Source organism: Podarcis muralis, chromosome 13 (assembly GCF_964188315.1).
Source record: "Podarcis muralis chromosome 13, rPodMur119.hap1.1, whole genome shotgun sequence".
Lineage (NCBI taxonomy): Eukaryota > Metazoa > Chordata > Lepidosauria > Squamata > Lacertidae > Podarcis > Podarcis muralis.
In genome coordinates, this window is record NC_135667.1 from 1,414,753 (window position 1) to 1,442,036 (window position 27,284).

The 27,284-nt window shown below is 54.8% G+C and overlaps 1 protein-coding gene across 9 annotated transcripts in view; it reads left to right on the top strand.

Moving 5' to 3' along the window:
• The window catches only part of MINK1 (misshapen like kinase 1), a 56,315-nt gene that overhangs the window by 3,120 nt on the left and 25,911 nt on the right, over positions 1–27,284 (top strand). For all 9 annotated transcript variants that reach the window (XM_028704218.2, XM_028704219.2, XM_028704221.2 and 6 more), the window contains exons 2-11: positions 13,825–13,890; positions 18,246–18,302; positions 18,531–18,656; positions 20,380–20,490; positions 20,626–20,716; positions 22,022–22,152; positions 23,792–23,846; positions 26,089–26,167; positions 26,554–26,729; positions 26,887–26,956. In XM_028704218.2, the coding sequence (XP_028560051.2) occupies positions 13,825–13,890; positions 18,246–18,302; positions 18,531–18,656; positions 20,380–20,490; positions 20,626–20,716; positions 22,022–22,152; positions 23,792–23,846; positions 26,089–26,167; positions 26,554–26,729; positions 26,887–26,956 (962 nt within the window). The remainder of the gene's footprint in view (positions 1–13,824; positions 13,891–18,245; positions 18,303–18,530; positions 18,657–20,379; positions 20,491–20,625; positions 20,717–22,021; positions 22,153–23,791; positions 23,847–26,088; positions 26,168–26,553; positions 26,730–26,886; positions 26,957–27,284) is intronic.

Sequence of the window (27,284 nt, forward strand, 5' to 3'; positions counted from 1 at the left end):
CATCCTCACTTGCTCCTCTCAGCCTGCTCTCGGGGTGAGGCAGGGGTCCTTGCTGCTCCTTAGCATCACAGAACTGCAGCGTTGGAAGGGGCCAGGGGGTCATCCAGCCCAGCCCCCTGCCATGCCTCTGCAGGGGTGTGCATGTGTGCCTGCCTTGGGGAAGGTGATGCTGCCTGGCCCTTTCACCCTTCCGGCTCTGGAGTTCTCTGAAGGATCTAATATTTAAAAAAACCCTTTCTCTCTCGGTTGCCTCTCTCCCCTTCGCCCCACTGTGCTGGTTTCTGGCTCTTATCTGAGATGCAGGAGCCTGCGGCAGACCGTGTGTGTGTGTGTGTGTGTGTGTGTGTGTGTGTTTGTGTGTTCCCTTTGCATGGCCTCCGCGCTTGAAAAGGGATCTCTCTGCCTTGATGCCGCCGCCATGCTTTCTTGTTGCTAGGGAGAACTTGTTGACTGCAGCATGTTAGCCTTGATTGAATTACAATCCTCCCTTTCATGCTTTTATGTATTCTCTCTCTCTCTTTCTCGCTGTCCTTGAACCAGGCAGCGGCGCTCACTGGGAGCAAGGCAGATTGTTCCTGGCCTCGCAATAGCCGCCTTCCTCTCGAGTTGCAAAGAACAGGCCCCCCCAAGACCGTCTTGGCAGGCAGGCAGGGGAACCAGAGCTCCAGTTTCAGCTCTGCTTCTCCCCCCGCAAATCTGTCTCCAGCTCCTGGTTCTTTCTCATGTGAGTGCTCCTGCAGGGAGGGTGGAAAGGCAGGAAAATCCACAGTTGCTTTTTTTGGGGGGGGTGAGGGAGTGGGAGAGGGGAAGGAAGGAGTCTGTCTCCCCCACCCAGGGTGGCACCTCACCTGCCGCTTGCGATTCAGGAGAGAGGCCCTTCAAGCTGGCAAGGGCTTACACCGCCCCCTCCAAAGGGGGTGGAGGCAGCATTTGGGGGCGGGTGCTGTCCTCTCAGCTCCTCTTCTGCATTTTGCGTGTTGGGTGGGGGATAGAGAGGCTTTTAAACAGAGGCTGGGTGGTCGTCTGTCAGGGATTCCTTAGCTGTGACCCCTGCGCTGCAGGGGGTTGGACTAGATGACCCTCGGGGGTCCTTTCCAACTCTGCAGTTCTGTGGTTCTGGCCACCATGTTAGAGAGGAGCGACAAGCCCCCCCCCCAAACTTCTGGGAGGCTCAACAGAGAGGTCTTGGGTTGGCTGCCAAAACCGGGAAGACATTTCAGCCCGTCTCTCTGTCCTCTCTCTCTCTCTCCTCCAGCGTCCCTGCAGAGTGCAGTTCGGCTGCATTGCTTCCTGAAATGCAAACCTTGAGCCCCCTGCCCCCCCCAACCCAACAGGTGCAAGCTGACCTGACATGGTGTCTAGGCACCCTGACCGTGAAGTCCTTCATGCAGTGCAGTGTTCAGCTGTGGAACTCACTCCCACAGCTTTCACTCCTTTATGGCTTGAAGAGAGAGCTGGGCAAATTCATGGGGGAAAGGGCTATTTATTGATGGCTGTCAGCCATGAGTGAGGCTCTGCTCTGCTTCCACAGCTGTTTCTGAAAGCCAGTTGCTGGAAAACACAGGAGCAAAGTGATCTCTTGCGTTCGAATCCATCTGGTTGGCCCCTGTGAGAACAGGATGCTGAGGGGCCTCTAGCCCGGTCCAGCTCTAAGAAGGGGTTGGACTACTTGGGTCCCCCTTCCTCGTGGGGCTGGGGGAAGAGATCTGAGCAGCCCTCCTCCTCTGGCCCCGCTCCTGCCTTCTCTCCAGGGTGGGGCTGCTCTCTTTGCTCAAGGCGGACCTGCCCCAACCTGCTTTTCCTCTCTCGGTGGCTCTGGTTGAATAAGCATTTTGCAAGCAGGCTGGCTGGGCTACAAGCGAGGGAGCCCAGACTGCTTCTCTTCACCCCCATCTTGGGGGGGGGGGAGATTAAGAGAAGACTGCCCAGTGGATTCCTTTGCCATCCTAGTGCCTTTGATGGAAAGGCCTCGCCCAGACGAAAAGGAGAAAAACCCCAACCCAAAACACACACCAGCCTAGTCCTAACCACCCCCCCCCCTTCTCAGAGGTGAAGAAAATGAGGTTGGGGGGGTGAGTCTTCCACATCACTGCAAAAAATGCTGATCCTGGAGATTCTTGCTGACTCGGTCTGATAATTCTTGTAGGTCCATTTTACATATTTACTTATTGCATTTATATTTTTCTCCAAGGAAAAATATGGTCCTCCCCTTCCTCATTTGATCCCCACAGCAGCCCTGTGAGGTAGGCTGGGCTAAGAGGAAGCAGTGACTGGCCCAAACGGTCACACACCCAGCGAGCTTCATGGCTGAGTGGGGAGGGGGGGAGGGATTTGAACCAGGCTGTTCTCTCCTAGGTTCTCTCCCAACACTCTAACCCAGACATCCCCAAACTCAGCCCGCCAGATGTTTTGGGGCTACAATTCCCATCATCCCTGACCACTGGTCCTGTTAGCTAGGGATGATGGGAGCTGTAGTCCCAAAACACCTGGAGGGCTGAGTTTGGGGGTGCCTGTCTTAGGTGTTGCTGTGCGCATGGACAGACACTCACAGGTCTCAGAAGTGTCCCTGCCACCCTCTCTTGGAGGCAAGGACAAGCTGGGTTCAGTGAATCCTCGAAGGAATGCCCCCCCCCCCTTTGTGCTTGGTGGGTGTTTTCTTTTTAGACCAGTGGCTGTGCTTTTTTCTGTGTCCTGGAAGCTGAGTTGGTGCGTCCTGTGGCTTGATCTCCAGTGGGGGAATTGGCGGCGGCGGTGTAACTATCCAGCCCCCTCTTCCCTCCAGGGTCACGAGCTCCGCCACTGCGGTTCGCCTTCAAGCGTCCCCCTGGGGACGTCTGTGCAGTGAATTAAGAGGGAGTCCAAGTGCCTGTCTGGGGAAGGGCCTGGCGCCTGGCTACCTCCTGCCGCGGAGACCGCTGTGGAAATGTCACGCCCTGGCTTGGTGGCGGCGAGGGAAGAGAGTGCTGCAGCAGCAGCAACAGAGGTGGAGAAGCTCGCTTCCTTCAAGGGCTTTATCTTTGCAGAGGGGATGTCCAGGAAGGCCGGAAGGGGCGTCCACTGTGCCGAGCAGGAGGCAAAGTCCTTCCTAGAGGCCCACAGCGGAGGAGGAGGGGAGGGCAAAGTCTGTGACTCGGGCGCTGTGCCAACAGCCCTGCAGGGAGGCCTCCCGCTGTGTGTTCCTCTGGACCACATGAAACAGGGAACAAGTTGCCTTTTACCAGCATCCAGCCAACAGCTATGCTTTAGAAAAGAGTAATAGAATCCTGGGGTCACCCAGTCCAACCCCCCGCAATTTCAGGAACCTCAACTAAAGCATCCCTGACAGGTGACCTTCGTTTTCTGTACTTTCTGAAGCTAAGGGAGTTTCCGGCTAGCGGGCTGCAGAATCCACTGGTGGGAGTGTCTGCCCAGGGGCTGCCCTGCGGACTGCAGGGTTTGTGTCCTCCCAAGTTCCTGGTCCAGAGAGGAACACAGGAAACTGCCTTTAAACCGAGTCAGACCCTTTCTCCACCCAGCTCAGCATTGCTTACACTGACTGGCAGCAGCGGCTGGCCAGGGTTTCAGGCATGCCTCTGGGGATTGGTTCTGGGACATCCTGCACGCAAAGCAGATGTTTAGAAAGCTCCTGCAGGTTTTAATCTGTTTTTAGAATCATAAGAGTTGGAAGGGACCCTGAGGGGCATCTAGTCCAACCCCCTGCAATGCAGGAATCTTTTGCCCATTGTGGGGCTCGAACTCGCGGCCCAGAGATTCAGAGTCTCATGTCGTATCACTGAGCTGTGGCTCTTCCCATAAATGCCTTTTCTCCTCCCCCTCCCAAGCCCAGTGTCAGGGTTAGATTTTCGGTTGCCAGTCCAGCCGAGTGCCAGGCAGTGGCGAAATACTCGTAACACTTGAACTCATGGACTTCCTGTGAAGCTGAGTGCTGGAGGATTCAGGATAGAGGAGAGGAAGTCCTTCTCCACGCAGCGCATGTGGAACTCACTGCCACAAGAGGTAATGATGGCCGCCATCTTGCATGGCTTCGAAAGAGGAATAGACAAATTCATGCAGGAGGAGAGGGCTGTCGGTGGCTGCTAGCCAGGATGGCTCTGGGCTACATCATCATCATCATAATATTTATTTATTTATTTATTTATACCCCACCCATCTGGCTGAGCCCCCCCAGCCACTCTGGGCGGCTCCCAATCGAGTGTTAAAAACAATGCAGCATTAAATATTAAAAACTCCCCTAAACAGGGCTGCCTTCAGATGGTTGGAGACAGCGGCGCTTCTGAATTCCAGTTGCTGGAAGCCACACGAGGGGAGAGTGTTCTTGTGTTCATGTCCCGTCTGTGGGTTCCCGCCAGGCGCCTCTGTGGCACAGTGGGTCAGTGCCTCTGGCTGTTAACCAGAAGGCTGGTGGTTGGAGCCCACCCAAGGCAGGATTGCAGGGGGTTGGACTAGACGACCCTCGGGGATCTCTTCCCTCTCTACAATTCTATGATCCTGTGGCTGGCCACTGTGAGAACAGGATGCTGGACTAGACGGGCCCCTTTGGGCCTGCAGGCTCTCTCCTTACGTTCCTATAGTCAAATGTCTGTTAGGTGCCAGAGAACCTGGGACTTTCCTTTTCAGCTGGCAGGAAGTGGGGTGGAGGGCTGGGGAATTGCAGAGGCTTCTGGGGAGGGAAACCCCCCACCCCTGTGTGGAGCTGGATCTGGGTTGGCGCCTTGTTGGCAAAGCTGTTGATCGTAGGCCTGGCTGCTCCAATTTCTCTCCTGCATGCGCTGCTGGGCCCCCCTCCACCCCCTGCCTTCTTATTCCTCTTCTCCCCACCCACCCTTTTCTCGTCGCCTAGTCTCAGGGGGACGGACCCACACTGGTGCCTGCAAGAACCCAGAAGGTGACACTCCCTGTGAAATAACGGAGCCCGTGGGAAGCGTGCCGTTTGTCCAAAGTGCGGTGTGGGGCTCGCGATGCGACCTAGATGCTCTCCTTGCGCCTAGAGTCTGGCACTGAGGGCCAGGGGCCGTACCTGCCAGGGCTTCTGTCGGGGTGGACACGAGCTTGTGTCCTGGCAGAGCAGGAGGGGCTATAGCTCAGTGGCCGAGCACGTGCTTTGAATGCAAAAGGTTGCATGTTCAATCTGCGACGGCATCTGCAGGTAGGGCTGGGAGAGACCCAGGACAGCCGCTGTTGCCCGTCAGTGTAGGCAGCACTGACCTAGATGGACCAAGGGTCTGTCTGGTGGCGGTGGCAGGTCCAAGAGGGGCTTTGTGGCAGGGCTGCCTGGGGGCTGCCACTCCTCCTCCCTGCGATCCATCGGAACAAGCTGAGCTGGAGGCAGGCAGGGAAGCAGCCATAGCTGCATCTAATTCAGGAAGGCTGCCATGGAGACTGAGGAGGCAGCTGGGTGGGAGCCGCCTCTCTGCCTCTTCGGCGGAGTGGGGGGGGGGGGACGACTTTTGGCGCAGTCTCTTGCTCAGCCTGCAGCTTCCCTCCAGTGTGGCTGAGCCCGGGGAACAGGCCCCGTCGCTTAGTGCGGATGTTAAAGAGGATGCTGGCCAGGCCTGAGGCTGGGTGTGAAGCTGTGGCTCCCTTGGGGGTGGGCTCTCCTTCCTTGGAGGTCTTTGAGCAGAGGTTGGGGGGCCACCTGCCAGGTATTCTTCATTCCTGCATTGCAGAGGGTCAGCCTAGACAACCCCGGGGGTCCCTTCCAGCTCTGTGATTCTCTCACTCTGGGGCTGCCAGCGGCGGACAGCTTATCTTAAAGCAGCCTTTGCCAGCCTTCATCCCTGGCTGATCCCGTGTGGCCCCGCTGGGTGGCGGCGGGTGGGACATGTGGTGCAGAGCAGCTGGAGGGCGCCAGGTTGGCCTTCAGTGAGCTGCCTGCCTGTCCAGTTCTGAGAGGAGGCTTCCCATGATCTTCTCTGAGGTGGGTGCAGAACACGGGCAGCGCTGGTGGCGTAGGAAAAGGAACGCCTCTTCATGTAGTTCAACTGTGGAACTTGCTGCTGCAGGAGGCAGCGACAGCCGCCAGCATTCAGGGCTTTAAAAGAGAACAAAATCACGGAGGAGCAGAGGGCTTTCAATGGCCCCTCGCCCTGATGAAGGCTGGAAACCGCGAGAAGGAGGGAGAGTGGCTCTTGTGCTGCAATCCTCCTTGCGGGATTCCTAGTCGAGGCCTCTGGTTGGCACCTGTAAGAACCGGATGTTGCATACTGGCCAAGATGAGCCTTTGGTACTCATCTGGTATGCAGGCTGAGACCCTCCCTGCCTGCAGATTGTCTGGCCAGAGTGGTGCATGCTCTAGTTATCTCCCGCTTGGACTACTGCAATGCGCTCCATGTGGGACTACCTTTGAAGGTGACTCAGAAACTACAACTAATCCAGAATGCGGCAGCTAGACTGGTGACTGGGGGCAGCTGCCGAGACCACATAACACCAGTCCTGAAAGATCTTCATTGGCTCCCAGTATGTTTCTGAGGACAATTCAAAGTGTTGGTGCTGACCTTGAAAGCCCTAAACGGCCTCGGCCCAGTATACCTGAAGGAGCGTCTCCACCCCCTTTGTTCAGCCTGGACACTGAGGTCCAGCTCCGAGGGCCTTCTGGCGGTTCCCTCGCTGCAAGAAGCCAAGTTACATGCAACCAGGCAGAGGGCCTTCTTGGTGGTGGCGCCCGCCCTGTGGAACGCTCTCCTTTCAGATGTCAAGGAAATAAACAACTATCTGACTTTTAGAAGACATCTGAAGGCAGCCCTGTTCAGGGAAGCTTTAAATGTTTTATCGTGTTTTTAATATTCTGGTGGGAGCCCCCCAGAGTGCCTGGGGAAACCCGTCCAGATGGGCGGGGTATAAATAATGAATTGTTGTTGTTGTTGTTGTTGTTGTTAGGCCTGATCCAGTCGGCTTGCCTTTCGTTCTCAGTGCTAGGTGGGCTTCTGGGACTCTTTACACATGGAGATGAGAGACCAGAAACGCTAGCCTCTTCCCCTCCAGCCTCTTGACAGTCGCTGCTCATCTTACAGATAGGTAGCCGTGTTGGTCTGCCATAGTCAAAACAAAAAAATTCCTTCCAGTAGCACCTTAAAGACCAACTAAGTTAGTTCGTATCTGAAGAAGTGTGCATGCACACGAAAGCTCATACCAAGAACTAACTTAGTTGGTCTTTAAGGTGCTACTGGAAGGAAATTTTTTGTTTTGGCTGCTCATCTTGTCGCTGTGAATGTTATAACCCCCTTGAGGGGGCGGCACCCCTTCTCCCCACCAGAGCCAACTTTGCCCAGCACCTCTGGGAGGGAATTGTGTGTGTGTGCCTTGCCCCTCCAAGAGCGGAGAGAAGCCACCACCCCCTGGCTCAGACCTGCGGCTTGTCAGCAGGAGCTGGCTCCTTCGCCATCCCCACAAATCGGCTTAGGGGTCTTTGCCTAACCTGATTACAAGCCGGCGACCAGCAGGTGATTTGTAATTAAAAGGCAGACGGGAAGCCTCTGAGCAGAGCACTAGGGCAGCGCTTCTCCCGCCCCCCCTTGCCCCCCCCCCACTGAACACCAGGCAGCAGGGCCAGGGAGACCCTGGCAGTGTGCAATGGGGGGAGAGCAGAAGAGAGGGAGGAGCTGGGCCTTGGCAGGGGGACAGGAGACCCTGAGCTGACGCAGAGGAAGGCCGCCCCGAAATGTGCCCCTTGGCCAAATCGGGAGGGAGCAGTGCCAGGGTTCAAATCCCCACTCGGCTGCCATGGCGCCCACTGGGTGTGACCTTGTGAGCCAGTCTCTGCCCCTCTCGGTCTAGCCTACCTCACAGGGCTGTTGCAGGGATTACTTGAGGAGGGCGGAGAACCCTGTAAGCTGACTTGAGCTCCATGGAGAACAAGGTGGCATATAAATGCAACAAGTCAGCAGTAAATAAATAGTTCAGCAGCTGGATCAGACCAAAGTGTGTGTGGGAGGGTCCACCCAGTCTAGTATCCTGTTCCTTGCAGATGCCCCCATGGGAAGCCCACTGGTGGGTGTCCTGGGCGCAGCAGCCGTGGTCTCCACACACCACCCCCCATGCCCCACTCTTGCTCTGGGGCTCAGAGGTGCTGCCTGACCCTCACCCTGGAGGTTGTGCAATGCTGGAGATCTGCCGGGGGAAATGTGCCCATTTCGCAGGAGCTGCCACTGTGCAGCACAAAGGGGGGTTGGTTGGTCACCACCAGGTTCAGCCAGCCCCTCCCTTGGGTCGCTGTTTTTTGGGGTGCGCTGCTTTTTGTGAGCAGTTGCTGTGCCACCTGCATGCTGGGGCTTTTTCGCTTGATTTCCCTCTGTGTCGCAAGCAGGCTCCGCTCTGGTTTCCAGGTGAGGGCGGCTGCTGATGCCGCAGGGAGCCCCCCCCTCCTCCTCCTCCTGGCGCATGGCGTGGGCAGGGCCTGTGGAGAGAGCTGTGCCAGTGGGCGGCTGTTTCTGCTCGTCCATTTTCCCCCTTTCTTTCCCTTCCTGCCTCTCCCCGACGCCTGACTCACAGCCGCCCCCCCAAAAACTCCCTCCCAAGTGCCAAGGAGCATTGTGCTGCCTTCCCCCTCCCATTGTCTCGCCTCCCACGCCCCCCCCCTCCTCTGACCCCAAAGGGAGCAAGCGCCTTGTCCTGCCTCTGCTCCCCCCACACTTCCAACAGGTGTGCCCAACACAAACCACTCGCTTCCCTTTTCCTATGCAGATTGTGCCCCCTGACTGGGTGGCACCTCCTCTCACCCCCCCCCCCCCGCCTCGTACAACCAAGAGACCCCGGAGTCCTGAGTTCCTGGGGAGAAGTTGGCGGTGGTGGTGGCAGGTGGCCGGAGAGATTTGCTGCTTCTGGCTTCCTTCCCAAGTCAAGCCTTGTGACGGTCTTTGCTGGGAGGCCTGGAATCCGAGGGAGGCCGAGAGCCGGCTCAGAAAAGGGTCTCTTTGTCTGGCGGGGGGGTGGGGGCACAGCCAGGAGCCACGCGCTGGACTTGGCAGGCTGGGGAAGGAGGGAGGTGGGGGCTAGAGGCCCACCACCACCAAGAGAACCGGAAGGCGACTGGCTCCTTCCGCAGTGCGAGAGGGAGGAGAGGGAGTCCTGCGTGCAAAGAATGCTGGGAAGGGGGTGTGGGCAGAAAGCCAGGACCCCCATAGAACCTCTGTGAAGAAAGGGGAGCCATGCCTAGCCTGGGGGGCGGGGATACTTGGGTTTCACACAGTGCCCGGTTAACCTGCGGAACTCCTTGCTTCTTCCTTTTTCCGGAAAGCTATTCGTTTCTTGAAAAGGGGCTGCCTTCTGCGCCTTCCAGCAACCCAGTTTCCTGGTCCTCCTTGTCGGAAACTGGGGCAGGGTAGAGGTAGACTTGCAGATTCGTAGCCTCCTGCACCGCGGGAACTCTTGGCACGCAGTGAAACAAAAGCAGCGCCTTTAACTGGGGCACCTCTTCCCTCAGTTGGCAACTCGGTCAGGCAAGCCTCCAGGAGGGACTTGCCCTTGCCTTGGCAACCCACACACCCCAGCGCACGGGGATGTTTGTACCTTGGACTGGGCGTGCGGCGTGGGTGTCGGGTGGGGAAGTAGCACGGCTCGGTTCTTGAGCTGGTGGGAGGTGGATTCCTAAGACTCAAGCACGGCGGTGGCTCCTCTAGTCCAGCTTGCAGGATGGGAAACCCTCAAGCAGTTGCTGAGCGCAAGAGCTGCTCACACCCCTCCTGCGATTTCCTGCAGCTGGAATTCAGAAGCACAGCTGTCTCCACCCATGGAAGCAGAGCAGAGCCATGTTGGCTGGCAGCCATCCATCACCCTCTCACCCCTCCACGGATTTGTCCCATCCTCTTTTAAAGCCATCCAGGTGGTTGGCCATCCCTGCCTCCAGTGGCAGGGAGTTCCATAGCCTAACTTGGTGCTGTGCCAAGAAGGAGTTTCTTCTGTCTGTCTGAACTATTCCAGCACTCAGCAGCCTTGAATGAAGAGAGGAGAGGGCCATGGAAGGCTCCCAGCCACGATGGCTCTGCTCAGCCTCCGCTGTCTTGAGACATGAATGCTTCTGAAGACCAGTCGCCTGAAACCGCAGGAGGGGAGAGTTGCTCTTGTGCCCAAATCCTGCTTGTGGACTTCCCATAGTGGGCATCTGGTTGGGCCCTGTAAGAACAGGGCCATGGGCCTGATCTATATGTTCTTATTGGCAGACTCTGAGTTGTAGTGTTAGATAAGATGCTACAATGGCAGGTGTATTCGGGAGGGGCGTCAAGCCCTCGCAGAGGTGCAGGGAGGTGTGTGCTAAACCCTCAGAGGGATCCGCACATGCCTTTCACACACAGCTGCCTGTGGGACGTCCGTCTGGTCATGTCCTCCCCCTGCAGGGTTCTGCAGCTGCTATTTTGGGCTTCTTAGTTCCAGTTCCCCTGTGGATGGAAGGAGAGGGGGGTTTCTACCTGGCCCAGATGCAGCAGGCACAGAACATTTCGCAACAGCCCGGTTCACCTTGCCGAAGACTTTGCGCTGGCAGCGGCACTCCCCTTCTCAAACCCTGCAGTTCTTACAGTGCAGCACAGGACTGGGTTTATCTTTTCAACCGGGAACCGGGACCCTGTTTAACTCCTGCTGTTGTTGCCCTCTCACTTGCCCCAGCCAAGAAGGCCAGCGGCCAAACAGCCTTCCACGAGGTGGGAAATGCTAGCCAGCTTTAAACACCCCCTGAAGACCCAGCTGTCTCAGCAAGCGTGTTCTGTTCTGTTATTTATCGATACTTTATCAATACTTGGCTGAAGGTTTTGTTGATGGCTTCTGTTTTCAACCGATGTCTTTCTTTGCAATTTTTGGTTTAAAATGCTGCGTAAAAGCTATAGAACTCCCTTTTGCAAGAGGCAGCAGCAATGGCCACCAACTTAAAGGACCCCTGACCATTAGGTCCAGTCGTGACCAACTCTGGGGTTGCGGCGCTCATCTCGCTTTATTGGCCGAGGGAGCCGGCGTCCAGCTTCCGGGTCATGTGGCCAGCATGATTAAGCCGCTTCTGGCGAACCAGAACAGCGCACGGAAACGCCGTTTACCTTCCTCGTCAGTGGTACCTATTTATCTACTTGCACTTTGACGTGCTTTCGAACTGCTAGGTTGGCAGGAGCAGGGACCGAGCAACAGGAGCTCACCCCGTCGCGGGGATTCGAACCGCCGACCTTCTGATCGGCAAGCCCAAGAGGCTCAGTGGTTTAACCCACAGCGCTTTAAAAGAGGATTAGGCAAATTCATGGAGGAGGAGGAGGAGGAGGAGGGAGCTATGGAGGGCTGCTAGCCACAATGGCTCTGCTCTGCATAAACAGCTGGAGGCAGAAATGCTTCTGAACACCAGTTAGTTGGAACCACAGGATGGGAGAGAGTTGCTCTTGCGCTCAAATCCTGCTTGCAGGTTTCCTGCAGGCAACTGTTCCGCCCCTGTGAGGACAGGAAGCTGCACCGGGTCTTCTCACATTCCTTTTTTCTTTAAAAAAACAACAACCACCTTAACACATTTCATGCAAACCACTTAGGGATTTTGCCTATTAGGCGGTACATAAATATTGGCAGCGGTGGCGGGGATTGTCTTCACCTTTGCAATAATAAGCTTGTGAGGCAGGTCTCTCCACAAAGAGGAAACCGAGGCACCCTCTCCCTGGTGCCTGCACACAGAGCCTCAGCCGGTTGTAATCCTACCCCGTCCTCCCGGCATCGGAAGCAGCCCCCCCCCTCTCCCCCTCCATCTGCTTTCCAAGGAGGCGGCTGGCCCTGGGCCACAGGTGCTGCTGGGCTGCTGCACTCCTGAAACCAGAGGAGGAGGAGAGCTTCAGTCAAGGTATCCCATTGCACCCCGCAGCTGCTGGCTGGCCTGGCCCGTGTCCCACTCTGGGATCTCCTCTCCAGGCTGGCTTTCGGCCTCCTCTCACTCAAGAAGCTCACGGATCTCTCTCTCTCTCTCTCCTCGGTGGGTGTTCACTCGGGGTCTCCTGGCCAAGGGCTGCCTTGCCACCATGGGCTAGCAGGGCCCTTGAGCTCCCGCCAAGCCTCACCTCAAAAAGGGCATTTGCAGAGTTGGAAAAGGCTCAGAAAAGAGCCACCAGAACGAAAGGGGTGCAGCGTTCAGGGCCCTTGAGCTTAGAGCGAAGGCACGTAAGGGGCAGCAAGATAGAAGCGTATGGAATTGTGCGTGGCGTTTTTATTTTTATTTTGAGTTAGATTCCTACACCATCGAAAGGGCGATTCACAAGATAAAAGCATGAATACACAGTTAAAGCAGAAATAACAAAACAGCACCTTCCCCATCCCATAGCAGGGGGAAAGTGGATAGAGAAAGGTTTTTCTGGGACAGGCGGGCAGGGTACAAATAACAAAATGGTTATTAAATTTATTTAAAACTATTCTCCTCCCTCTCTCATAATGCCAGAATTTGTGGGCACCCAAATGAAGCTGAATAGTGGAGGTTTCGGGGCAGATAAAAGGAAGTCCTCCTTCACGCAGCACAGAGTTAAACTGGGGAACTCACTTCCACTGGAAGAGTCAGCACGTGCCTCTGAATCCCAGTTTCTGGGAACGGCAGGCAGGGAGGAGATTGGCTCTTGTGCTTCGCCTTAAGGGCATCTGCCTGGCCCCCCCGTGAGAACAGGGTGCTGCCTGCACCAGACGGGCCATGGCCCTGATCCGGCAGGCTCTTCTCATGTTCCTAAGCTCCTCCGGGGGGGGGAGGGGGTCCTCCTTCCCCTCCCCTCACTGCAGTGTCTTCAGTTGAGAAGGAGGAATGGCGCCCCGTTCAGGTCTCCTTCCTCAAGGCGTCTCGGCCGAAGGTCTTTCTCAGATCTGGATCTGGCCCTCAGAGACAGAAGCGGCTCTTCCTTTCAGATCTCCCCCCCCACACACACACACACCCTAATGAGAAGCTATTAATACTGGCCTCCAGGGATGTGTCCCACTGTTGGAGCGTAGCCCAGATAGGGGAGGGCGGTCCTGCAAGGGTCCCAGAGGTGTGGCGCTGGGCCCAGGGCAGCTTCCTTCTTGGGGGTGGGGGGGGAGCTGTGGCAGGGCTGGATGTGCCCTCTGGAGGGGGGCAGCGGCCTCTGAACCATTTCCCCAGGGGGACTTGCCTCCTTGTGCTGAGGTGAGGCACGAGTATCATAAGAACATCACCATCATCATCTATTACCTATACAGCCTAGGACCCTCGTCCCTACGGGACCGCCTCTCCTGGTATGTCCCACGGGGGACCTTACGGTCTTCAAACAAATACATCTTGGAGGTCCTGGAGGTCCACAGAGAAGTCAGGCTGGCCTCAACCAGAGCCAGGGCTTTTTCGGCCGTGGCCCCGATCTGGTGGAAGGCTCTGTCACAAGAGACTAGGGCCCTGCAGGACTTGACATCTTTCCACAGGGCCTGCAAGACGGAGCTGTTCCACCAGGCCTTTGGCCAGGGCACAGCCTGACCCCCTCTCTCCTTCTGTAATCCTCATAGAACTCTGGCCCAATGGTTGCCATTAATTTGATTTGAATTGATTTTAGAATGAATTGATTTTAGAATGCTGTGTTACTTTTATTGTCAGCCGCTCTGAGCCCGGCTTCGGCTGGGGAGGGCGGAATATAAATAAAATTTTATTATTATTATTATACCTTCCTATACCCGCAGGTCTCAGGGCGTTTCACAGGATAAAATCACAATATAAAAATCACAACGTACATAATCAAAACAAAAGCAACCCAATTAACAACACCCCCCCAACACATTTTAAATGGGCATTGGGTGTCACTCAACCAAAGGTATGGTTAAACGGGAAAGTTTTTGCCTGGCGTCTGAATATATGCAATGAATCTTAACACCTCCACCCCTCTCCCTCCACAGGATCCTGCTGGAATATTTGAACTGGTGGAGGTGGTCGGCAATGGAACGTATGGACAGGTGTACAAGGTAAGCAGGGAGGGACCCTCCAACATCTGCTTTTAAACCTCCAAGGAAAGAGAGTCGACAGCCTTTCGTGGGATTCTGTTCCACTGGTCCTCACTGTCAGAAAGTTCTTCCTTATGGCTTAGTCGGAATCTCCTTTCTTGTATATTGAAGCCTCTGGTTCGAGTCCTACCCTCCAGAGCAGGAGAAAAGAAGCTTGCTCCCTCTTCCATGTGATAGCCCTTGAGATATTTGAAGATGGCTATCCTGTCTCCTCTCAGTCTCCTCTTTCCCAGGCTGAGCATACCCAACTCCCTCGACCGTTCCTCATAAGGCTTGGTTCCCAGAGCCTTCATCACCTTGGCTGCCCTCCTCTGCACACCTTCCAGCTTGTCAACATCCTTCTAAACTTGTGGTGCCCAGAACTGGACACAGGACTCCAGGTGTGGTTCTGATCAAGGCAGAACGGAGCGGCACTATTCCTTCCCTTGATCTGAGCACCAGACTTCTGTGGACGCAGCCTAGAACAGCAATTGCCTCTTTTGCCGCTGCGTCACACCGTTGGCTCTTTTAAGCATCCTTGCCTGCTCCAGGGGTGCTTAGGACTTGGCACCTTCAAATCATCATGTAGCCCAAGTGGGCAGGACTCACAGGGGCCCTTTGGTTGACACCCACCCCTGTGGGGCAGGACCCTTCCCCACCCCCCCCATATCAGCCCTGCAGCCAAGTTCCCAAGAGGGCAGGTGCAAAGAGGGAGCTTTGGGGACGGAGCCCCCAGGCCTGTTTCCTGCATTTGGGCTTACTGAGCATGCTTTTGAGCGTGTGCAGAGGGCTTTCCCCTCACGGCTGAGCTGCCCCCAGGGTGGGACTGGGAGGCTGTGTGTGCAGAGGTCCGTTTTCCAGGCTTGCAGAGCTTCTCTCCTGAGCAGTGCAGGCTTGCTGTCCCTGCAGTCTCTGCATCCTTGTTCCTATGGGAACCAGCAGTCTGCACGTTTTCCCTCTGCAAGCTCCCCACCCCAATTTCTCGAATTCAGTCCATGTGTGTGTACACACACACACACAAAAATGAACACCTCGAGGGACAAGAGCGGGAGAGCGAACGGCTTGTTTCCCTGGGCCCCCTCCCCTCCATCAGGGCAGGAAGGCCTTGTCAAAAGCGGAGACAAGGAAGGGGGGGGGAGTCGGAGGCTACCCCTCCCCTCCGCCCCCCACCTTGCCATGCCTTTCCCTTTGAACACACCGCCTGACAGGTTGGGGAAGGGAGTCTGGCTGTGATCTTGGCAACGCTGATCTCTCCCTTTGACGGCAAACCTGTTTTCTAGGGTGGGTGGGTGTGTCAGTGCGAGGGGTGGGTGGGCTTCAGTCAGGCTGTCTGGAAGCAAAGAGGACAGGTGGTGCTTCTGACAGACGTAGCCCACCTTCAAAGAGGTTTTGCACAGACACTCCCCCCCCCCTTCGAGATCCTCCACCTGGAGAACCCGGCCATTTGCTGGGCCAAAAGGTCTCCATTCTCTCTCTTCCCACCCAGAGTTTTGAAACAGGAAAAGCCAGGCACTCCTGTGCAAACTAAGCCAGGACGCAGCCCTTATTCCCCACTTCTCTTGCAAAAACCTAAGCCAAGGCTGCCGTCCTCCTCCGGGGTCACCTGGCCCTTGGGTAGCAGCAGGTGAGGCATTGCCAACTGACCTCCTTCTCTTCCGTCTCTCCACGCCCAGGAGAGGCTCAGAGGGTGTACCAGATCATTCTGTTCGCACAGCAGCGATTTTTGTTTTATTTGGGGAGGGATGGGGGAAAGAGAAGAGAGGCTTTTCAGTGCCTCTCTGAAAGGAAGAGGGAGGCGGTTGCCAGGCAACGGCTGCCCACGCGTGAGGCTGCATGGCACCGCAGACAATGCCAGCACATGGCTGGGGGCAAGCGGGGAAGTGGCGTGGGGGGGGGTGGAGAGGGAGAGGCTTTGCAGAAACGCTTCGCAGCTCTCCCTGTCCTTCTCCCCAGCCCCCAATAGTGCTCAAATAGCCCCCACATGGCGATGGAGGAGACGCCAGGGGGACTGGATGGGGCCATGGAGGGTGCAAACACGTGTGGGGTGTGGAGGAGGCCTGTGGGGTGTGTTTGTGGATGTGGTGAAAGGTCCTAGCAGGGCAGTAAGCCACAAAAACTGGTGGAGTTGGGGGGGGGGAGGTCTGTATTTCTGCATTGCAGGTTGGACTGGATAACCCTTGGCATCCCTTCCAAGTCTACAGTTCTGTGATTCTTCCCTTTCGCCCCCCCCCCCAGTAAAGTATTAGCCCCCCAAGGTTTATGCGCATTGTCCTTCAAATAGCGTGTGTGCACCATATCTTATGTGGGGTGTGGCTTACCTCCTCCCCCCATATTGTATTCAGCTTGGCACCCCTGTTTCCCCCACCCCACTGTCCTTTCTGCTACTGGTGAAGATCTGGGTGCTTTGACGGGCTCTTCTGCTCTGTGGGTCTCTGACCTCTCCTCAAAGTTGCCCATTGGTGCTCGGGATCACAGGGGTCATTGCAGGCCCCTGCCCCATGACCTGCATCCCCTCCCTCCCTCCCTCTAGCTTGCTGTCTGTTGTCTTCAAGCTCGGTCTCTTTCCCTGCCCCCTCCTCTTACGCAACTTGGGGCAGTACTGCTCAGTTGGCAGAGCGTAAGAGGAATTTGCTGGCTGGGGCCAATGGCCCATTTGGCTCCCAGCGGCTGAACAGCGGCCTGTGGGGAACCTGCATGCGGGACCCCGGCATAAGACAACCTGGCGAGGCAGCAATAAAACGGCCGGCACATTTGCAAAGCTAAGCAGGGTCTGGTATGGTTTCAGAATGGATGGGAGACCATGCGTCGAGATTCCTGCATTGCAGGGGGTTGGACTAGATGACCGGGGGTCCCTTGCAACTCTTACGATTCTGTGGACACCCAGAAACTGGTACTCGGAAGCATTGCTGCCTCTGACTGCTTGGCATGCAGAAGGTCCCAGGTTCACTCCCCAATGGCGGCATCTCCTGGCAGGGCTGGGAGAGACCCTCTGTCTGAAGCCCCACGGCGTAGCTGCTGCCAGCCAGTGTAGACAGCACGGAGCAAGGTGCCTCCCAAGGGTCTGAATCCGCACAAGGCTGCTTTTTAGGTTCATTATGTGCAATCCCACCCCCCACTTTATCTTCTCAACAACCAGCAGAGATGCTTAAGTACATCAGATTCACCCCGCAAGCTTTGTGGCTGGGGGGGATTTGGAGCCAGAGACCCCCCCCCCCTGAGCCTGATGAGTTTGAGCTCATCTAGCCTCACCCCCCTGCAATCAGCGGTCATGTCTTGCCCTCTGACCGGCAATTTGTGTCTCCCCCTGACCCACAACGGCTGAGCTTGCGGGGCGAAGCGTACAGTTCGAGACTCCTAGAACTGTGGAGTTGGAAGGGACCCCCAGGGGTCATCTAGTCCAACCCCCTGCCATGCAGGCGTCGCAGCTAAGGAATCCTTGACAGGTGGCCCCCCTACCCTTGCTTAAAAGCCTCCACTGAAGCAGAGTCTGCCCCCTCCTGAGGGAGTCCGTTGCGCCGTTGCGCAGCTCTTGCCTTCAGAAAGTTCCTCCTGATGTTCAGTCAGAATCACCTTGCTTGCCATTTGAATCCGTTGGTTCGGGTCCTCCCCTCTGGGGCAGCAGGAAACAAGCTTGCTCCCTCTTCCATGGGGCAGCCCTAGAGATATCTGAAGATGGCCATCGTGTCTTCTTCCCGTCTCCTCTTTCCTGGGCGAAGCATCCCCAACTCCCTCAACTGTTCCTCTTAAGGCTTGCTTTCCAGACCATCTCCTTCTCTTTGTGGAAGGACCTCTCTGCGTTGGGGCTGTTGAGGGGTCTGTCGTGTGTGTGTGTGTGTGTGTGTGCGCGCGCGCGCCTTGGGGTTTGGTTTCGGCTCCCTTTCCTGTCCTTGGATTACTTTCTACTTTTTTTTATGACAAACAATTTGTTGTAATATCTCTTCCTTTTTCCTCTCTCTTGTTCCTTTTTGAATTGAATTCTGCTGTTTCCAAAATCCACAGAAATTGCAAATTGGCTTGTTGTGATGCTCCCTTTCCTCTCCCGATGAGTCCCAGCCATCCTTTTAAGCCCCTCCATTTGGGGAGGGGGGGGTCCTGATCAGGCAGAAGGACTTCACTTGGCCAGGCCTCTGGCTCCCTCTGCCGGGCCTGCGCTGCAAGGATCTGGGGAGTGAAACCCTTCGCAAACACACCCCACCACCCCAAGTACATAGGGCTATCCATGCTTCCCAGCCAAAACCAGTCAGGTCTCTGCCCCCCAGGCGCTTGCAGTCTAAAAGCAGAGCAACCCAGAGAGGTCCATGTTGACATTGCCTCCTTCTCTTCTCTCTCCTTCTCAGGGTCGCCATGTCAAAACAGGTCAGCTGGCCGCTATCAAAGTCATGGACGTCACGGAGGTAAAGTACACCAGGAGGGGGCTTGGGGGTGCTCGGTTGGCCTCCCCCCCCCCATTTCTCGGCCGGGCTGCCAGCTGGGGGGAAGGCGCAGGGCAGGAGACGACCACGCCTGCTCTGGCATCACCCCTAGCAAAGGGTGGCTGTTCTCGAGACAATTCTGAGTGGGGGTGTGTGTGTGGCTCTGGCCTCCTTGACACCACCTCTCCCTCCCCCCCCCCACAAAAAAAGGATGAAGAGGAAGAGATCAAGCAAGAGATCAACATGCTGAAGAAGTACTCTCACCACCGCAACATTGCCACTTACTACGGGGCCTTCATTAAGAAGAGCCCCCCCGGGAACGACGACCAGCTCTGGGTAAGGAGGAGGGGGAAGTGAGGCTCAGGGGGTGGAGTTGGGAGGGGTCTGCTGGGGCCCAGGACTCCCTTAGGAAACCCTTGCATCTGCAGGGCTGTGACTGGCCCCTGGGGGAGTCCCTGGAGACACCTTTTGGGATCTGTGTATAGGTCTCTTGATTTATTTGTTTCATGGATTTTTTTTGTGCTGTTTGGTTCTGTTCTGTTCTGCCCTGAGTGACTGGGGCAAGCCAGTCTGATGAGCGGCATATAGATGATAAATTATTATTATTTAAACCCCAAAAGGCAATTTACAAAAAACAACAATAAAAATTTCAATGTGTGTTTGGGTATCTATTTATTTCATATGTTTTCACCGCTCGATTGCAACACCCCCCCCCCCAAAAAAAACAACCCCACCTCAAGGCAGTTTACAAAAACAGATGAAACAGTGAAATTTTCACTAAATAATTAATAGCAATAATTTAAGGCTTTCAAAAAGTTAAAATAACAATACAGTGGATGCTCAGGTTGCGAACGTGATCCATGCAGGAGACACGTTCGCAACCCGCAGCATTTGCATCCTGCAACCCATGCACCTGCGCATGCACAGGTCGCGATTCGTTGCTTCTGTGCATGCGCAAGCACCAAAACCCAGAAGTAACCTGTTCCGGTACTTCTGGGTTCTGCGCGGGGCTCAACCCAAAATCGCGCAACCCGAAGTGTCTGTAACCTGAGGTATGACTGTAGGCCAAAAACAGATTGAAGCCCATGCCGGCTTTCTGAACATTTGGGCAGGCTTGTCTAAACCAGGATGTTTTGGGTACAGCGAAGGCGCCTGCCTGTTATCAAGAGGCGAAGTCTGTGGATGCTGCCGCACTAAAATATCAAGTTCCTGCAAAAGCGGAACAGGGATTGTGTCACACCCTGTGACAGGGCCGGTTCTGCAGACCAAAGAGCTCAAGTGGGGTCTTTGTGATGTTGGTCAATAATAATAATAATAATAATAATAATAATAATAATAATAATAATAATAATTTATTATTTATACCCCGCCCATCTGGCTGGGCTTCCCCAGCCACTCTGGGCGGCTTCCAAAAAAATATTAAAATACTATAATACATCAAACATTAAAAGCTTCCCTAAACAGGGCTGCCTTCAGATGTCTTCTAAAAGTCTGGTAGTTGTTGTTCTCTTTGACATCTGGTGGGAGGGCGTTCCACAGGGTGGGTGCCACCATGAAGAAGGCCCTCTGCCTGGTTCCCTGTAACTTGGCTTCTCACAGGGAGGGAACCACCAGAAGGTCCTCGGCACTGGATCTCAGTGTCCGGGCTGAATGATGGGGGTGGAGACGCTCCTTCAGGTATACAGGACCAAGGCCGTTTAGGGCTTCAAGGTCAGCACCAACACTTTGAATTGTGCTCGGAAACGTACTGGGAGCCAATGCAGGTCTTTCAAGACTGGTGTTATGTGGTCCCAGTCACCAGTCTAGCTGCCGCATTCTGGATTAGTTGTAGTTTCTGGGTCACCTTCAAAGGTAGCCCCACGTAGAGCGCATTGCAGTAGTCCAAGCGGGAGATAACCAGAGCATGCACCACTCTGGTGAGGCAGTCCGCAGGCAGATGGGGGGGGGAGAGGTGGTATGGCATAGGGTGATCCCCCTTTGCCCTCCCCTGGCTGGAGGGCTTCACAGCTTCTCCCCCCCCCCCCCCCGCCAATTGCTCTGGTCTTTTGTCTCCCTGCAGCTGGTGATGGAGTTTTGTGGCGCAGGCTCCGTGACAGACCTGGTGAAGAACACCAAAGGCAACGCCCTGAAGGAGGACTGCATCGCCTACATCTGCCGGGAGATCCTCAGGGTAGGTGGGCAGGACAGAGGCTTCGCTGGAGGGGGGGGCAGCCTCTGGGCAGCTCAGTGTGTGTGTGTGTGTGTGCTGCGGAAGCTGTGCCCTGGCCGGGGCACCTCCTCACGCCTGTCTTCTCTCTCCTTGCAGGGACTGGCCCACCTCCATGCGCACAAGGTGATCCACCGAGACATCAAGGGCCAGAACGTCCTCCTCACCGAGAACGCGGAGGTGAAGTTAGGTAGGTGAAGGGAAGATACACAACACCCCACCACCCACATTCATTCCTTAAGTCCCTGTCCTCATTTATTTGTTTCCCTGTCTTCATTGTTCTGCCCAGACACTGAGGTCCAGCTCCGAGGGCCTTCTGGCGGTTCCCTCGCTGCGAGAAGCCAAGTTACAGGGAACCAGGCAGAGGGCCTTCTTGGTGGTGGCACCCGCCCTGTGGAACTCCCTCCCACCAGATGTCAAAGAGAAAAACAACTACCAAACTTTTAGAAGACATCTGAAGGCAGCCCTGTTCAGGGAAGCTTTTAATGTTTTAACATGATTTTAATATTCTGGTGGGAGCCCCCCAGAGTGGCTGGGGAAACCCAGCCAGATGGGTGGGGTATAAATAATAAAATATTATTATTATTATTATTATTATTATTATTATTATTATTATTATTTATATCCCACCTTTTTCTCCAAGCGGCTCAAGGCAGCCTGAGCTGTGCCTCAGAGCAGTGCCAGCTGTCAGTCGCCCAGAGCAGCTGTAGCAAAGGGGCTCTTCGTTCTAATGGCTAGAGTGTGTTGGACTACGTGCCAGGATCCGCACTCAGCCATGAAGCTCACTGGGTGACCTTGGAGTCAGTCGCTGCCTCTCAGCCTCGCCTACCTCACAGGGTTGTTGAGAGGACGAAAAGGGGAGAAGGAAAACCACTTATACCACCTTCAGCTCCTTGGAAGATAAAGGTGGCATTAAAATGTACAAATAAATAAATCTCTGTCTGGTTCGAGGGCCTTTCATGCCTCTGTGGGAATAATAATAATAATAATAGTAATAATATATTTATACCCCGCCCATCTGGCTGGGCTTCCCCAGCCACTCTGGGCGGCTTCCAACAGAACACTAAAACACAATAACCTATTAAACATTAAAAGCTTCCCTAAACAGGGCTGCCTTCAGGTGTCTTCTAAAAGTCTGGTAGTTGTTGTTCTCTTTGACATCTGGTGGGAGGGCGTTCCACAAGGTGGGCGCCACCACCAAGAAGGCCCTCTGCCTGGTTCCCTGCAACTTGGCTTCTCGCAGGGAGGGAACCACCAGAAGGCCCTCGGAGCTGGACCTCAGTGTCCGGGCAGAACGATGGGGGTGGAGACGCTCCTTCAGGTCTACTGGGCCCTTTAGGGCTTTAAAGATCAGCACCAACACTTTGAATTGTGCTGGGAAACGTACAGATTTTGCATGCCCTCCCCCCTGTGGATCCGCCCCGGCCCGTGTCTATGACGTGCCCCCTCCCCTTTGTAACCAGCTGACTCTCCTGCTCTCTTCCCCCTCCTGCAGTTGACTTTGGGGTCAGCGCCCAGCTGGACCGCACGGTGGGGCGTCGGAACACGTTCATCGGCACCCCTTACTGGATGGCGCCAGAGGTGATTGCCTGCGACGAGAACCCGGACGCCACATACGACTACAGGGTAGGTGCCGCCTCCCCAAAGCTCAGAGTGCCTCTCCCCCCCCTCCCAGTCCTGGCAGGAGCAGGGAAGGTGTTCAAAGGACGCAGTCGGGTACAAGAGGATAAGCAGAGCCCTGTCTCTGGCTCCAGGCAGTCCACCCAGCCTAGCCCAGTCTGTCCTCACTGTGGCAACCCAGGTGCAGAGGCTGCTGCCCTGTGAGGAAAGATGGCAACATTTGGGACTTTTCAGGGGGAAGCGGGCGAGCGGCGACATGACAGAAGTTTGCAAAATGATACACAGGACAGAGAAAGTGGATAGGGGGAAGTTTTCCTCCCTCTCACGTACCACTGGAACTTGTGCGCATCCAGTGATGCTGAAGGTTGGAAGATTCAGAATAGATAAAGGAATTTTCCCTGCAGGGTGTCTTTAAACTATGGGACTCCCTCCCACAAGGAACCATGACACCCGCCATCCCAGATGGCTTTGAAAGAAGCTTAGACAAATTCATGGAGGGGGAGAGGCCTGTCAGTGACTCTGTTCTGGCTCCAGAGTCAGAGGCAGCCATGCTTCTGAATCCCAGTGGCCAGAAACCCCAGGAGGGGAGAGCGCTGCTCCTGTGTTTGCATCCTGCTTGCGTTTAAAATTATTTATTTATTGAATTTTTCAAAAAAATAGAAATTAAACAAAGAAAAACAAAGACCAATACATAACACTGTAAACACACTTATATACATATTTTCCAAAATGGAAACTAATAAAAATAAAAAGAAAGAAAAGGAAAAAATAAAAGATAAAAAGACAAAAGGAAAGAAAAAATACCGTATTTTTTGCTCTATAAGACTCACTTTTTCCCTCCTAAAAAGTAAAGGGAAATGTGTGTGCGTCTTATGGAGTGAATGCAGGCTGCGCAGCTATCCCAGAAGCCAGAACAGCAAGAGGGATCGCTGCTTTCGCTGCTCAGCGATCCCTCTTGTTGTTCTGGTTTCTGAGATTCAGAATATTTTTTTTCTTGTTTTACTCCTCCGAAAACTAGGTGCGTCTTGTGGTCTGGTGCGTCTTATAGAGCGAAAAAGACGGTACTTTTCATAACCTGGAATATTACCAAATTCTTGCTTCAAATACTGCAGTGTATAAATCTTAGTTAAAATATTATAAAAGACTTCCACCGCATGTCTCTTAGTTGTCTTACTCGCATTTACACCTGTTCTTCAATCATTTCCCTGCTTTCCTGTTTCCCATTGAGGCATCTGGTCAGTCCCTGTGAGAACAGGATGCTGGACTAGATGTGATGCTGGCCTGATTCAGCCCAAGCAGAATCCTGCAGCAGCTGGACCAGGGGTGCCCCAGGGTTCCCATCCAGTCCAGCACAGCCCACCCTCCTAGTGGCCCATCAGATGCCCCCCCCCAGGGGAAAACCCCACAGGCAGCACCCCAAACGCGGGAGCAGCCTCTCTCCCCTCCTGCAATTCTTGGAGACTTCCGTATGGTGAGGCAGGAGGAGGAGGATTTGGGGAGCCAAGGAGCAGAGGAAAGGCTTGCTGCTGCTCCTCCCCAGGCGAGGAAGGGGTGAGAAGGAGCAAGGAAGAGGACCAGGGCAGAACGACAGGGAAGGACGAGGCGCCTGCCTTTGCGACAACCTTTTTCCGCTTCCTCCCCGCAGAGCGACATCTGGTCCCTGGGGATCACCGCCATCGAGATGGCCGAGGGAGCGCCACGTGAGTGTCTTGAATTTATTATTTCGGTCACAGACCAGTTCCAGCCCACGTACAATATCAAGGAATTCATAAAACGCAATAGGGATACATTCGAATTTGCAATTATAACAGGGACAATACAGATGTAGCAACAGTTAAAAAATATATAAATTAAAACTTAGTCACTAACATATTGTCATTTAAAACCTTAATCCTTATGATAGCACAGCTTGTTCCCTAAGTTTTATGGCCATCGCACAGAATTTGGCTACCCTTAACGTGATCTTAACGTGGGACGCGGGTGGCGCTGTGGGTAAAAGCCTCAGCGCCTAGGGCTTGCTGATCAAAAGGTTGGCGGTTCGAATCCCCGCAGCGGGGTGCGCTCCCGTTGCTCGGTCCCAGCTCCTGCCCACCTAGCAGTTCGAAAGCACCTCCGAGTGCAAGTAGATAAATAGGGACCGCTTACTAGCGTGAAGGTAAACGGCGTTTCCGTGTGCGGCTCTGGCTCGCCAGAGCAGCGATGTCACGCTGGCCACGTGACCCGGAAGTGTCTGCGGACAGCGCTGGTCCCCGGCCTATAGAGTGAGATGGGCGCACAACCCTAGAGTCTGTCAAGACTGGCCCGTACGGGCAGGGGTACCTTTACCTTTACCTTAACGTGATCTCAGGATCCTTGTCCTCTACCAGGGATTTTAGACATTGAAGTTCGGATTCATTTGGAGATTTTTGCAGAGCAGGGGTAATAAATACCGAGCGTATATCCCCGTAGGACACGTGAGTGTCTGTGCGGCAAAGCGGGGTGGAGAGAGGGCATGGGCTGTGGCTTGAGGCAGGGATTGTCTGGTCTCGAACCCGGGGCTGGGGCAGGGCAGCAAGTAGCATCCTGTGGCTCCCTCAGGGATCCCGGCTCCTTGAGGAAGGCTGGCGTGTGGGGCTGGGCTTCCAACTCCCTGGGCTTCTCCAGAAAGGGAAGGCCTAGATTCCTTGGGGACTGAGGGGTCGTCCTTTGCCTTAACAGGCTCTAATCCACATACATGCCAGAGATGTGGGAAAGTTCTGTGAGGCTGAAACATCTCCAAATGTCCAGAGCCGGTTCTCCTCAATCTTTTCATGGGAGAGGATGCTAACTTGCAGCTTCATCCTCCAGTTTACGGTCTCTCCTGCTGGCAGCCAGGTTCATAGCAAGGAGACCCTGGAAGAACTTGGAGGGGGCTTAACTCACAAATTGGTACAACGCAGTATGGCAAACGGCACTTGTGGAAAAGTCGGCTGACAAATTAGCAGTATTATTATTACTGTTATTTTATTTCTTGAATTTGTATACCGCCCTTGATCCGCAGATCCCAGGGCATAAAAATACAAGATAAATACACAAAATACATAGTAAGAACAAAACAAAAAATCTCACGCAAAAACATTTAGAAGGATATAGGATGTTAGTCAGCCCAAAGCGCAAAGACTTTTTGGTAACCGAATGGCCCGGCTTTATTATGAACCTGGCTGGGGAAAAAATGAAAAGAGAGGACTCAGCTCACGTTAGAAAACATTCCGGTTAAAATAAACTGTTTTGTTGTCTCTTTTACAAATAGTAGCCTGGGATAAAAACTTACTCGGTTGACAGTAAGAGCTGTTCGAGAGTGGAATTTGCTGCCAAGGAGTGTGGTGGAGTCTCCTTCTTTGGAGGTCTTTAAGCAGAGGCTTGACAACCATATGTCAGGAGTGCTCTGATGGTGTTTCCTGCTTGGCAGGGGGTTGGACTCGATGGCCCTTGGGGTCTCTTCCAACTCTAGGATTCTATGATTCTATGATTCTATTCTATTTTTCATGCCTTGCCCTAAACACCAGCTTTTTGGTTAGGGTGGGACTCTTCGTTGCTCACCTCTGCGATGTGGTTGTATGTTGAAAGAACGTAATAAGAATTAGAAAAGAAATACAGTCATACCTCATGTTACGTTTGCTTCAGGTTGCGCATTTTCAGGTTGCATCCTGCGGCGACCCGGAAGTACCGGAAAGGGTTACTTCCGGGTTTCGCCGCACGTGCAGACGCGCAAAATGACGTAACGCGCATGCGCAGAAGCGGCAAATCACGACACACGCAGACACGGGTTGCGTTCTGCTCATGTTGCGAACGGGCCTCCAGAACAGATCCCATTCGCAACCAGAGGTACCACTGTAAATTCAATGGAATAAAACAGCGTGAGCCGTGGTGGGCGAGGGGGGGTCCTTCTTCTCACCTCTCCCTCTCTCTCCCTCCTCTTGGCAGCCCTGTGCGACATGCACCCCATGAGGGCCCTCTTCCTGATCCCTCGCAACCCGCCGCCCAAGTTGAAATCCAAGAAGTGGTAGGTTTGCTGCTGCCCCCACCCAGGAAGAAGAGCGCAGAACTGGGCGCTGGCGTTAACGGCTCGTGGGCTGCGTTTCTTGTGCTCTCTGCTGCCTTGGCATCACAACCGAGTTCAGCAGATTCGTCAAGGGGGGAGGGTACTCAGGTCTTGGGCCCCAGGCAGCGGGGATTGTACCCCGGGCACTTCTGGGCTTTGGGGCTGGCCCCCGCCAAGGAGCAAATGGGAGCCGACTTTGCTTTCTTCCCGGCAGGCTGGGCCAGAGGGGGGTTCCTCAGGTGGTGGGGGCGCTGTGAGCTCGGAGGCATCTCACCAGACGCTTGGCTCGCCTGAGCTCTGCCTGCCCGTGTGGGGAGACTGAGACCTGCCTTGGCCCCCCTTCGCAGGTCCAAGAAGTTCATCGACTTCATTGACAACTGCCTGATCAAGGCCTACACCAGCCGCCCCCCGACGGAGCAGCTCCTCAAGTTCCCCTTCGTCCGGGACCAGCCCACGGAGCGGCAGGTCCGCATCCAGCTCAAGGACCACATCGACCGCACCCGAAAGAAGAGGGGGGAGAAAGGTGCGTGGGGCGGAGGGCAGAGGGGGGAGCCCAGGGAGACAGTGGCCGGGATTCCTGCACTGCACCGCCATTCTGTGGGGCAGAGGTAAGGGAGACGTTGAGGGGCTCAACCCCCGCGTACCCCCCTGATTTTTGCCCACATTGCCTCTTCCGGCAGACGAGACGGAGTACGAGTACAGCGGCAGTGAGGAAGAGGAAGACGGGCGCGGCGAGGAAGGGGAGCCCAGGTAAGCAGGACAGAGATGAGAGTGTGCTGGCGCTTGCCTCCCCCTGCCTGGCCCATGGCAGAACAGGAGCCCCCCAACTAGCTCCCCTGTGTGGGATAATTATTATTATTATTTATGTATGCCCTGCCCATCTGGCTGGGTTTCCACTCTGGGCGGCTTCCAACAGAATATTAAAATACAATAATTTGTTAAACATTGAAAGCTTCCCTAAACAGGGCTGCCTTCAGGTGTCTGGGATCCACTTCCTGGTGGGTTTGGCAGGTGGTATGAGGCAGGGGGCGGGCCTGGCAAGCCCCTCACTCCATGCCTGAGCTCTGGCATGACAAAG